The sequence below is a fragment of the Procambarus clarkii genome, chromosome 22, assembly GCF_040958095.1.
Source record: "Procambarus clarkii isolate CNS0578487 chromosome 22, FALCON_Pclarkii_2.0, whole genome shotgun sequence".
NCBI lineage: Eukaryota > Metazoa > Arthropoda > Malacostraca > Decapoda > Cambaridae > Procambarus > Procambarus clarkii.
In genome coordinates this window covers 44,646,852-44,659,768 of record NC_091171.1, presented here as the reverse complement: position 1 = coordinate 44,659,768, position 12,917 = coordinate 44,646,852, and the positions used below count along the sequence as shown (strand labels likewise).

Below are 12,917 nucleotides of genomic sequence, written 5' to 3'. Positions count from 1 at the left end.
CTTGAAATCTGAGGGGTTGGCCAGTTATACCCCTTGTGTGTGTAAGTAAGTAATTATCAAAAGAAGGCACCAAACCGGGAAGGCTATGTACCCTTGTGTGTGTAGTGGAAGCATGTTTAACAGTCTTGGGCCTCTGATGTTGACACCTCTGCTTTTCAACTGGGGTATTCTGCACATCCTGCCATGCCTTCTGGTCTCATGTGGTGTTATTTGTGTGTGCAGGTTTGGGATCAGCCTCTACTATTTTCCACACACAAACTATTATGCATATCTCCCACCTGCACTCAAGAACACAGATTTAGCCATTTTAGTTGGTCCCAATAGTTTAGATGTTTAACCAAGTGACTTCTAGCAGTAAAGGATCTCTTCATGCTCTCCAGGTCAGCAATTTCTCCAGCTTTGAAAGGGGCTGTCATTGTGCAACAGTATTCCACTCGAGAGCATTAGCGTCTTGAAAAGTATCATTGGTATACCATCTCTCAGGTTGGATAACAAGAGCCTTTCAAACTGTCATTTTTCTTGCAGTTGTGAAGGCACTTTATAGTGTGCTTTAAAAGGTAAGGTCTTCCAACGTGAGTACACCCAAATCCTTTACGTTATTTTTTTTCTATGGTATAATTTGAATGTTTTGTACGTGGTTTGTTTTTATATTTTCCATAGCTTAGGAGCTGGAACTTCATTAAATACCATGTTATTTTCTGTAGCCCACTGAAAGGCTTGATTTATGTCTGATTGGAGGATCAGTAGGAAGAGTATATGTAGTGGTTGCACTGCAGTGTGAATGGCTGCCCAGGGATTGTAACCCATCCTTGGACAAGTCCATTCCATCTAGCTGTCGACCCCAAAGACATTCATAAATTCATATTTAGACATTGGTGTTGGTGATTATGTTTATATGTAGAACATGGGCGAGGTTTACAACATTGTGATTCAAAAGAAAAATAGTCAACAAAGCACTTGTTCTGGAAGTGTTCAGACTTCAGTATTTGAGTAAACCATTTTTTAATTCGAAACGTTGGTGGCACACGAGTACCCCTTTCCCATTCCTTCACGTCAAGGCCACGGCCAATTAAGGGATATTGTGATTTATAAAATAATGGAAAGCGTGAATACGTTATTTTATTACTCTCTATATAACAATATGTATTCATAGGAAGTACATTATATTTGGTCTACCATAATTAAAGGGTTGAAAATCAATGAAATTATGCAAGCATTTTTTTTATTTTAAAACCTCATAGATGTATAAAAATTTCTTTAAACTTTAACTATTTGAGCATTCACCGAGCCAACCATTGTACTTTCATTTTTTGCGGGAGGATGGAGTTCCAGCTGTGCGTATGTGCCCCCAACAAGACCCTTGGCTAGACGTTCTGGATTGAGAACTACACAGTTCTCCAAGTCCTGCAGCAAACAATGTTAAATTAATAAAAATATATTATCCAAATTCATTATCTGGTATACAGCTAAATATTGTACAGCATTTCCATGGAGGTTTATATCAATACACAATTTCTATACAAATAGTCTAAACATAATTAAATAAAGGCTTCAAGATATTTATTGCACCTGGAAATTATTATATGGGGATAAGTTATGAAAATTTACTCGGCCTTCTATAAAAATTAATACCATCTTTTATCACATGATTGCACTCTAATCTTGGGGGGGGGGGCTATCACCACTCAGAAATTATAGTTTTCTATAATTATAATTTTCCACACAGAAGAAACTGTGTGGCATTAACCCCAGTGAAAGTTGAACTTACCCTGACGAAGTATCGAAGATCTGATGGCAGAACAAGCAGGTGGGGGTTAAATGGTAGCCGTGCATGGGTTTCTGCTTGCTCTTGATCAATACAGATGCCCTCTGGCCCTGGGTAAAGTGGATACAAACTCTGCTGCATTAAGATGTGTCGAGTAAGTCTACCCAATCTATCCGAACCTTGAGGTGGGCTGTAAAATAAAGTGTTAAGAACTACCATTAATAACCCATAACATTTATGTATATTTAGATAAATTCCAAGTTAATAGGTACAAATTCCAATGCAAAATACAAGTTCACAGTTCATGGGTCCAATGATAAAATTATTACTCCATCACACACATGATATATCATATATCTATACATCTTAACTAATTTAAGTCCTATGACTGATTATACTTTTATTACATTACTGTAAGTATCTGTACAGCACAAACAATTCTGACATACTGCCAGTACTGAGGTCCAGAATGCAAAGAGTTACTGACAATCGTCAATATTCTATAATCCTAATTTCATGCCAGAAGCACAAGGCAAACTTATACTATACATAAATTTACTCTTAACTATACTGTAAAGAGGATATCCATCCATACAATTCATGGTTGGAAATATAAATAAAAACTGCATGCTTTACCATGCCTCTGAAACTCGTCTAGTAAATACAGTGAATGTGCTTGAACTATATTTGACAAGGCCAAAGGGGGAAGGGGGGGGGGAAGACTTACAAAGATATCTCTTCCTTTCCAAGGTGGAAAAGTATGTCTGTAGCAGTAAGAGCTACAACCACACCTTCAATATCCAAAAGAGCAGGATCACTCACACACGTAAGGTTTCCACCCAAATCATATGGCGGGGTTGGATACACCATAGGCGCGCACACATCACGGCTTGATGGCACCAGAATGACTTGCGTCACCAAGCTGTAGAGAAAGACGGCTGTTAGATGCAGCTCAACTAGACAAAATTATCTAATCCAGGTAATTGCAGACAGCACAGTAGAGTACAGTATTCCTAATCTCTTGCTACAGTATATGTATCCCATCTTCATGGACTCGGGGAGCCATCAAAATGGGGAAATTTTGTATTAACAGCTACAATAATTTTCAATATTATTCTGCTACATTTCTCCCAGCTGCCTTTCCACACCATTTAAGTGGTAAAGAGTATGTTATTAACATTGGTAATCAAAACGTTTTATTCAAGAATCTAATGTATTTATTATCAAGTCTAGCAATCGACTAGGAAAAAAATTGAAGTACAAGCAAAAGTTTCCAGCAATGCAGTGCTCCATTTAGAGAAGCATGTCCACAATACTAATTATGGTACCTCTTAATATTTTCCTGGTGTAAATTATTATGTACCTCTTACCTGCACTCTAAAGGATACAGATTTAAAAATTTTAATGGGTCCTAATAATTTAGATGTTTTATAGAGCAGAATCTTGCAGTATAGTATCTTTGCATGCTCTTCAGGTCAGCCATTTCACCAGCTTTGAACAGGGCTGTTATTGTGCAACAATATTCAATAAGTCTTAAAAAGTATCATTAGTATGGCATCCCTAGTTTGAACGGTTCTTGTTATCCAACCTGTCCTGACAGCTACTATATTGTGTTCTTTAAAGGTTCTTCGTTCTTCGAAGATTCAAAAGGTTGTGTTCTTCGTGTCTTCCGAAACGATTACCCCCTAGCTCCTTTACATTGCTTTTTAGTTCTAGTGTGATTTGATTGCATTGTACATACAGGTGTCCATTTTTATTTCTTCCATAGCCCAGGAACTGGAACCTATCTTCATTAAACATATATGGCCTATTGAAAGACCTGAGTAACATGAAATTGGTGGTTTTCTGTGTCCTCTACTCATGAAAATCCTAATGTCATCTGCAAAGGATGATACTGTTGATATGAGAACGAGAAAAAGTACTGAGAGCAAGTATGGTACCTTAGGGGACCAAACTTCACAGTGGATGTTACGGATTTTACTTTATTGACCATTACACTATTGGTCCTGTTCATTAGAGTTAAATATCCATCTCCCTACTTTGCCAGCAATTCCTTTTTTTTTAAGGCAAGCCCTGTAGCATAGCAATTCAAATATTGTATTCACAGAGGTGAACAAAATGATCGTTTATTGCATCAATTTCTGCACACACTATTTATGGGGGTGAATGTAAATTTACAGATTATGACATTTATTGATCTATTTACATGTTTTGCACTGAATAACCAAAGTAATCCCAGCACCTGCAAAGTGTCTACCCTCCCCACATAAACCAGTATGGGGAGAGTAGGCAGGAAACTTTGATTATTATAATGTAGATATAAAATATTAGAATCCTAAGTTTTAAGTAGAAGACTGGAAAATTACACTCACTTTTCTAGTGTAGATGTAATAATTCGTATACATCGATTAAACACTGCTTCATGAGTTTCTCCCAGCTCATTGTTGGCTACCAATGGATGTGCAGCATCAAGAAAAGGGCCCAGAAGTATCAGCAAATGTGGGGGATTCTTGTGGACAGCAGTTAGCAGATCTGTGAGTGGTTCGTAAAGCAAATTCTCTGTCGTTGTGAACGGACCACATGCCACCACCACTTGTACTGGACCTGCAAATGCATTACGAGATTATTTACATTAAAGTTACCATGAAGCCAATTCAGGCATTAAAATCACATCTTAATTTATATTGTATTAAATATCTCTACTGATAGTATAGAAAGGCACCGTTTATCGCACTGTCCCCCATATTAGTCTAATCATTCAGCACTGACAAGCTTCATAAAACAATTGAAAGGCTCTCGTCCAACGTATATTTAACTACAGTAGACATTTCAAACACACGGATGAGAGCAAGACATTTTACCTGGTCAAGCCAAAGTGAATGTAATAGACATAGGATAACCTACTGGTGGTTATATCTGTAGTGTAGCAATGGTAATCTTTCACCCATGTACCTCTATCCATTTTTTCTTGTCAAGAAAAGACCAGCTACTTTGTATATTCACCCCAGTGTCATAAACACTGAGCACATCGCCTCTTAAGTCATTCACCTAGTGCTGTTAATCAAGTTCTCCTCATAGTTCATCTCTGCACTTTGTAAATCAACACCTTGTGCTTGCTAGGTGTGATTTGCCATGCTGGTGCTACATATTCTAGGATTGGTCTAATGTATGTAGTGATTTTGAAAGATTCATTATTCAAGCTCCTGAATGCTTGCCCATGTTAAATAATTTAACATATGTTGCTGCCATTTTATTAAGTACTTCTGGCATTAATGTCCATCCCCTGGATTTTCTATCATTATTCATATACTCTAGTTAACTGTATACTCAATACAACAGGTGTAAATTTCAAGTGCCAACTTTCATCTTGCACCCTCATTATCTACTTTACTCTAAGTTAATACTGTCTACAGTCTTTTCCCTCGACATGTAATCTAACTTGGGAAGGGGGGTCTGTGTTATCAGTTTATATAATCACTACTATTTCATTACTATTAGTGTTTAAAGTTGATATTTAAAAAAATGTAGAAAATTGCCTGTATTAACCATAAGATAGGGTTATACCTATAAGAGATACCCACTACACAGTAAAGGTAACTTCAGATACATCATTTATATACAAATAATGCACTGACAAAAAGACATCAAATTTATCAGACACTACTGTTCATTAGTAACTAAAATGTGCAATATACAGGGCTAAGGGAACCAACCTAACTCTGAATGTGCAGTGAGATATAGGTGAGAAGCTCTTGTTCAATGAGGGGCATGGCATAAGCAAAGGATTAGAGAAAGAAAAATGTTTGGGGTACCTGTGGCACTGGTAATTGTAACAGGAGAGCTACATGGAGGCAGAACTTTTCCAGGCACCAATTCCTTGGCAATCAATCTATTGCCTGTTGTGTTTATTCCTCGGAGGCCCACTATCTATAAAACACAAAAATACTAAAATGGGGTTTTTAGTGCAGTTTGTTTATTTAATAACAAAAATTAAGGAATACAAACATGAGAAAGCCATACCCGTTTGTAAACATACTGTATATCATACCCAAAAATGAGAGAATGTTAAATCCACATTATTTTCTGGATATTTGAAGCAAACTACCTGACAATAAAAACTATGGCTCTAATCAATATAAATTTAATTTATAAATAACAATTTTTATATCATAAGATATAAACACATTAAATAATACAACGTGCAGGCAACATTCACCTGGCCAGGAAAGAGGGAGTATTTGTCAAGCTGTGATAGATCAACAGGGACTGTTTTACCACCGGCAATCTCACGTGAACCCTCCAACAATACTGAAGCAGCATTCAGGCGACCCACGCTGTCACAGCAAATCCGCCCAACTACCGATATACTCTCCTGCAAGTATGGTACAGTATAATTTTAAAAACATACAAAAATGTAAGGAAAAATGTATGCCGTTACAAGTCCTATTAAATAATGCCTTGACTCACTGTTTAAAAGTCTCTCTTCCGTACAGTACTCGTTTTGACTATATATATGATCATATGCTACTCATCATGCTTGTAAATTATACTTTAGGTACTCTTATTAGAAAATTTCTAATGTTCAAAATTAACTAGTTTTTTTTTTACATACATACATACATTACTCATAATTTTAAGATGAGAAAACTCTTCAACTTGAAGAGCATCCTTCATCTGCTCTGCTAGGACATTGATAGAGTCATCCAAAGCCCCAGCTGCATCTCTTATTTTCTCAAACATGTACTTGTATGATTTGGTCAAAGGCTCCTCACCTCCCATAGCCAGCATCTTAACCTGCAAGCAGAAAATGTACAATGAAATAAAAAATTATCACTCTCTCTCTACAGAATTTAAGCTAAATACAAATCTTAAGACATTCCAGAAAAAAAGAAATGCAACATAGCATGAAAACATTTACAATAAGCAATTCCTATCGCTACAGGAGTTTGACAACCAAATTAAAACTTCACTGCATAAAAATTTATTTGCCGGTATGTAAGTTTGTGCATTACATTCATGCAACAAAAGTGGTATGGTATTTGACATTAAAAAACCATGACTTGTGACTAAATATTTGCACACATTGAGGATAAAAAAAATTGTATTACAGCCCTTAATTGTTCTGAATTTCATCAAGTTCACTATTTGTTACTAATAAGTGGCAGAGCATTAAGAGATTCAGGTAGGTATTGAATGCAACCCTATTATGTATGTAAATGTTTTCATCTTGTTCAACAAGTGCTATGATCATCATTGGTGAATATGGAGCTCTTATTAGACATGTAAAAAGAAAAAAACAAGAAAAAATTCAATCTAAGTATGAAGGGTGCAGCTTGGTTGTATTTTGCAGCTAAAATATTTCATGCATTTGCTCATTCATTGTATTTATGATATATGCATCGGGAACACGTGGTTTGGCAAATTTCTCACTAGAAATACTGTTTAACATTTTGACTAGCTGGTTATCAGGTCCATGAAAATGAAGAGGAACAGCAAAATGAATAGAAAGCAAATACCAATAACAATTTGATGTCAAATTTTCAAGTGTACAGTACAGTGAAACCTCAAATCTGAGTTTTTGGATTTTTTGTTGTTGGGCGAATGCTAACTTAATGTCTCTTAATCACATTTTTAATCATTTTCATTGATGAGTGCTGCATTACAAGAAATAGAAGTCTTGGGAAAGGCATTGAATATACTTAAACCAATATTCTAGAATTCTTTATAATTTTGAGATTCCCTGGTTTTCGTTCACAAACGGGGGATTTTTTCCCTTTCAAAGTGAGATTTCAATGTAGGGCATGGGAAACATGCTAGATGTAGTTAAATCTCTTTACAGACAGGTTCTCTTGGTAGTTGTCCTTCATATGACAAGTTGAAATAAAGTCCACTCAGTGTAATCAGCCTACAGAGCACAGTAAATATTAGGGTATTAATGGTAACTCTTAATATGGCTACAATCACATTTCTGATGATTTTTGTAGATGACTCAATATTATAAGAAATAGTTGGAGAAAGCTATTGAGGATACTTAAAATCAAATTCTATGATTTTCAGAGTTGTCAAGGTTGTCGTTCACTCAGGCATGCCCCTGCTACCTTTTGAAAAATGAGTTTTGAAGCCGGGGACTTGAGAAATGAGCTAGATGCAGAAAAATTAATTTGTTTTTATTTGAGACTGGGGAGGCGAGAAATAAATTTCTTTGCAGACATGTTCATTTTGATAGTTGTCTATTATAGGTTGAAGTGAAATTGTTTTTAAGTGAAATAGCCCATAGGGCACGGGAAATGCATCCTGGTGGCATCTCTGGTTGCATCAGACCACCCAATGCAGCAAAATGGGGTTGGTCCTATATTATTTTGTGTTGAATCGGAGCTGTACTGTATAATGATCACAGAAGTTGTCTTGGCATACTTAACATTTTCTGTTACATATCTGGCAAACATAGAGGATAGCCAATGGCACAAATGTAAGAAGAGTTATACATGTCAGGGATATCAGATACTGTACCTTACATTGACCAGTAACCATCAGTCATGTCATTCATTGCACCATACACATTGTGATAAGATATTGTACAAGATCATTAACAATATCTTCTAGTTAAATATGCATCGAGCATCTAAACTACTGTATGGCGTAGACGCCATCTCCAGAACACAATAGCAACTAGCACATTAATTTATGCAATGCAATTCCCTTACCTTTGGCATGAAGTTTGGGTGAGCTTTCCATGATGCCTCACTACAGTCCCCAAATGATGCAACAACACCACCTGCATTTGTCCTGGCAGAATATTTATGTGAAGGAGTTGCTACACTGGGCGAGAGAGTAGCGGGCGAAAACTGGGCCGAGATCGAGCGCGCAGGACCAACATGACGTTTTGTGATACTTTTATCTGGTGTTAACTGCCGCTTGTTAGCCTGCACAAGAGCAAAACATACTGTTATTACATGCACATCAAATAAACATCATCTGGTATACTGTTGATAGTTATCCCACTCTCCACAATGACATCACAGACAGCCACTTCATTTCCCCCCTTCACAGCCCCCAACGCAAGGCAAGGCATCCCTTAAATTCAATGTTACGTTGCTAAAATCATATTTATTAAGATATTAAATGAGAACACTCACATTCTAAGCACACCTTATCAAATCACAAATATAGTGTAATGCCACACCTTCACACCACAATCAAAAGAAGCGCATTTGTTACGATTATCAGATCTACCACCATATTGTAAATGTACATCACAATCTAATAAAAATGCACAATGCAAAATGCATAGTAATTCATCAGTGGTGAAGCTCAATCTTGAGCTTCACCTAATAAAATTATTACAAATTTTGATGACATCAATGATTATAATTGACTAACCTTACCTAGTGACAGAAGATGACAGTACCAGACATGATGGTGACAGTTAACAAGTGGATGGTTAAGAGCAATACAGTATAAATAATAATAGCAGCAGCAGTAATAGTAGTAATATTAACAGTAGTAGTAGTAGTAGTAGTAGTAGTAGTAGTAGTAATACTAACAGTAGTAGTAGTAGTAGTAGTAGTAGCAGCAGCAATACTAACAGTAGTAGTAGTAGTAGTAATACTAACAGTAGTAGTAGTAGTAGTAGCAATACTAACAGTAGTAGTAGTAGTAATAGCAATACTAACAGTAGTAGTAGTAGTAGCAATACTAACAGTAGTAGAAGCAATACTAACAATACTAACAGTAGCAATACTAACAGTAGCAGTAGTAGCAATACTAACAATACTAACAGTAGCAGTAGTAGCAATACTAACAGTAGTAGTAGTAGCAATACTAACAGTAGTAGTAGTAGCAATACTAACAGTAGCAGTAGTAGCAATACTAACAGTAGTAGTAGTAGCAATACTAACAGTAGCAGTAGTAGCAATACTAACAGTAGTAGTAGTAGCAATACTAACAGCAGTAGTAGCAATACTAACAGTAGTAGCAATACTAACAGTAGCAGTAGTAGCAATACTAACAGTAGTAGTAGTAGCAATACTAACAGTAGCAGTAGTAGCAATACTAACAGTAGTAGTAGTAGTAGCAGCAATACTAACAGTAGTAGCAATACTAACAGTAGCAATACTAACAGTAGTAGTAGTAGCAATACTAACAGTAGTAGTAGTAGTAGTAGCAATACTAACAGTAGTAGTAGTAGTAGCAATACTAACAGTAGTAGTAGTAGTAGCAATACTAACAGTAGTAGCAATACTAACAAAACTAACAGTAGCAATACTAACAATACTAACAGTAGCAGTAGTAGCAATACTAACAGTAGTAGTAGTAGCAATACTAACAGTAGTAGTAGTAGTAGTAGCAATACTAACAGTAGTAGTAGTAGCAATACTAACAGTAGCAGTAGTAGCAATACTAACAGTAGCAGTAGTAGCAATACTAACAATAGTAGCCATACTAAGTAGTAGTAGTAGTAGTAACAATACTAACAGTAGTAGCAATACTAACAGCAGTAGTAGCAATACTAACAGTAGTAGTAGTAGCAATACTAACAGTAGCAGTAGTAGTAGTAGCAATACTAACAGTAGCAGTAGTAGCAATACTAACAGTAGTAGTAGCAATACTAACAGTAGTAGTAGCAATACTAACAGTAGTAGCAGTAGTAGCAATACTAACAAAACTAACAGTAGCAATACTAACAGTAGCAGTAGTAGCAATACTAATAGTAGTAGTAGTAGCAATACTAACAGTAGTAGCCATACTAAGTAGTAGTAGTAGTAGTAGTAGCAATACTAACAGTAGCAGTAGTAGTAGTAGCAATACTAACAGTAGCAGTAGTAGTAGTAGCAATACTAACAGTAGCAGTAGTAGTAGTAGCAATACTAACAGTAGTAGTAGTAGCAATACTAACAGTAGCAGTAGTAGTAGTAGCAATACTAACAGTAGTAGTAGTAGCAATACTAACAGTAGCAGTAGTAGTAGTAGCAATACTAACAGTAGCAGTAGTAGCAATACTAACAGTAGTAGTAGTAGCAACAGTAGTAGTAGCAATACTAACAGTAGCAGTAGTAGCAATACTAACAGTAGTAGTAGTAGCAATACTAACAGTAGCAGTAGTAGCAATACTAACGGTAGTAGTAGCAATACTAACAGTAGCAGTAGTAGCAATACTAACAGTAGCAGTAGTAGCAATACTAACAGTAGCAGTAGCAATACCAACAGTAGTAGTAGCAATACCAACAGTAGTAGTAGCAATACTAATAGTAGTAGTAGCAATACTAATAGTAGTAGTAGCAATACTAATAGTAGTAGTAGCAATACTAACAGTAGCAGTAGTAGTAGCAATATTAACAGTAGCAGTAGTAGTAGCAATACTAACAGTAGTAGTAGCAATACTAACAGTAGCAGCAGCAGCAATACTAACAGTAGTAGTAGAAGCAATACTAACAATACTAACAGTAGCAGTAGTAGCAATACTAACAGTAGCAGTAGTAGCAATACTAACAGTAGTAGTAGTAGCAATACTAACAGTAGTAGTAGTAGCAATACTAACAATACTAACAGTAGCAGTAGTAGCAATACTAACAGTAGTAGTAGTAGCAATACTAACAATACTAACAGTAGCAGTAGTAGCAATACTAACAGTAGTAGTAGAAGCAATACTAACAGTAGTAGTAGTAGCAATACTAACAGTAGTAGTAGTAGCAATACTAACAGTAGTAGTAGTAGCAATACTAGCAGTAGTAGCAATACTAACAGTAGTAGTAGTAGCAATACTAACAGTAGTAGTAGAAGCAATACTAACAGTAGCAGTAGCAGCAATACTAACAGTAGCAGCAATACTAACAGTATCAGTAGCAGCAATACTAACAGTATCAGTAGTAGCAATACTAACAGTAGTAGTAGTAGCAATACTAACAGTAGTAGTAGTAGCAATACTAACAGTAGTAGTAGTAGCAATACTAACAGTAGTAGTAGTAGTAGCAATACCAACAGTAGTAGTAGTAGCAATACTAACAGTAGCAGCAGCAGCAATACTACATGCTTAACCTGCCACAAGCAGGTAAGCCTTGTTGAAGTACAATCCCATGGGTAATCTTGGGGTGTACCAAAGATTTTCAAAATTTAACTATATGATGTCCACCACTATATATATTTACGATACATACATCGCAGGATAATAACCTCACCTCCCACATCTCACGACAGATATCTATCTTGGCTCTTTTAAACCAATCAGATGTCTAGTCCCATTTCAATTCACCACCATTTTGTCTAACAAGTTAACAGCCACATATGAGTGACAACCCATCGTCCTGTTTAGATACAATTGGGTATTATTCACTTTATGAAGTCCAAAAAGAGCTATAAAATAAATATTGCTAGTATAGTGCACGCACACATACTAATTTATTATATTAGGCCTCAAAGCGTTTATTAGGCCTAATTTATGTAGCCAGGAAGGCTACATAAAATAAAAAGAAGCACAAGGCTACACTAGTTTGCCTTTGCAACAAATAAAAAATATTTCCATGTTTGTTCAAATTCAATTGTACCGATTCCAACCTTCTAATTGCGTTGTACGTCGGTATATATACTATGGTCCTCATCGTTACTAAGTACTACCAAAACCTTGCCAACCGACCTTGCACGGGCCCCAGTTCAATGACTTGTTTCATGCACATACGCCCTTTAACCTTCCTTCCCTTTGTTTAGACTTTATAATGGGCTTAGATCACATTAACCACACCATGTGGCAAAAAACTCTTCATCTTTAAACGAAGATGCTGTGTTTTATCACGTTAAGTAGCGCAAATCTGCCAAAGACGATCTCTAGCAAACGTCAATAACACACTAAATGTATTCACCTAGTTATGCTTGCGGGGGTTGAGCTCTGCTCTTTCCGCCCGCCTTTCAACTGTCAATCAATGTAATTACCTGACCAGGCTGTGGAATGAATACTTCCACTAACCTAGAATTAAATTTAGTTAACTTAAAATTGGCTGTATACGGCAATAGTACCTGATTAATATCACATGCTATCAGTCGTGACCAGGCTGTATGCCTACTGTTGCTTCCGGCGTTGTCTGTGTGTACGCCTGCTGCTGACCCCGCTGTTGCCTGCTGCTACTGTTGCTAGATGAGTATGGATCTAGTCATGGCGGAA

The 12,917-nt window shown here is 36.4% G+C and overlaps 1 protein-coding gene across 1 annotated transcript in view; it reads right to left on the bottom strand.

Annotated features, from left to right (window-relative positions):
* Positions 1 to 1,101: 1,101 nt before the first annotated feature.
* PolA2 (DNA polymerase alpha subunit B) overlaps positions 1,102 to 12,917 on the bottom strand; it is a 59,566-nt gene continuing 47,750 nt past the window's right edge. Inside the window, exons 4-11 of the mRNA XM_045744879.2 lie at positions 8,470 to 8,688; positions 6,386 to 6,559; positions 5,982 to 6,137; positions 5,578 to 5,692; positions 4,138 to 4,369; positions 2,493 to 2,687; positions 1,769 to 1,955; positions 1,102 to 1,404 (exon numbers count right to left, since the gene is read on the bottom strand). Of these exons, the coding sequence (XP_045600835.2) occupies positions 1,258 to 1,404; positions 1,769 to 1,955; positions 2,493 to 2,687; positions 4,138 to 4,369; positions 5,578 to 5,692; positions 5,982 to 6,137; positions 6,386 to 6,559; positions 8,470 to 8,688 (1,425 nt within the window). The 3' untranslated portion in view covers positions 1,102 to 1,257. The remainder of the gene's footprint in view (positions 1,405 to 1,768; positions 1,956 to 2,492; positions 2,688 to 4,137; positions 4,370 to 5,577; positions 5,693 to 5,981; positions 6,138 to 6,385; positions 6,560 to 8,469; positions 8,689 to 12,917) is intronic.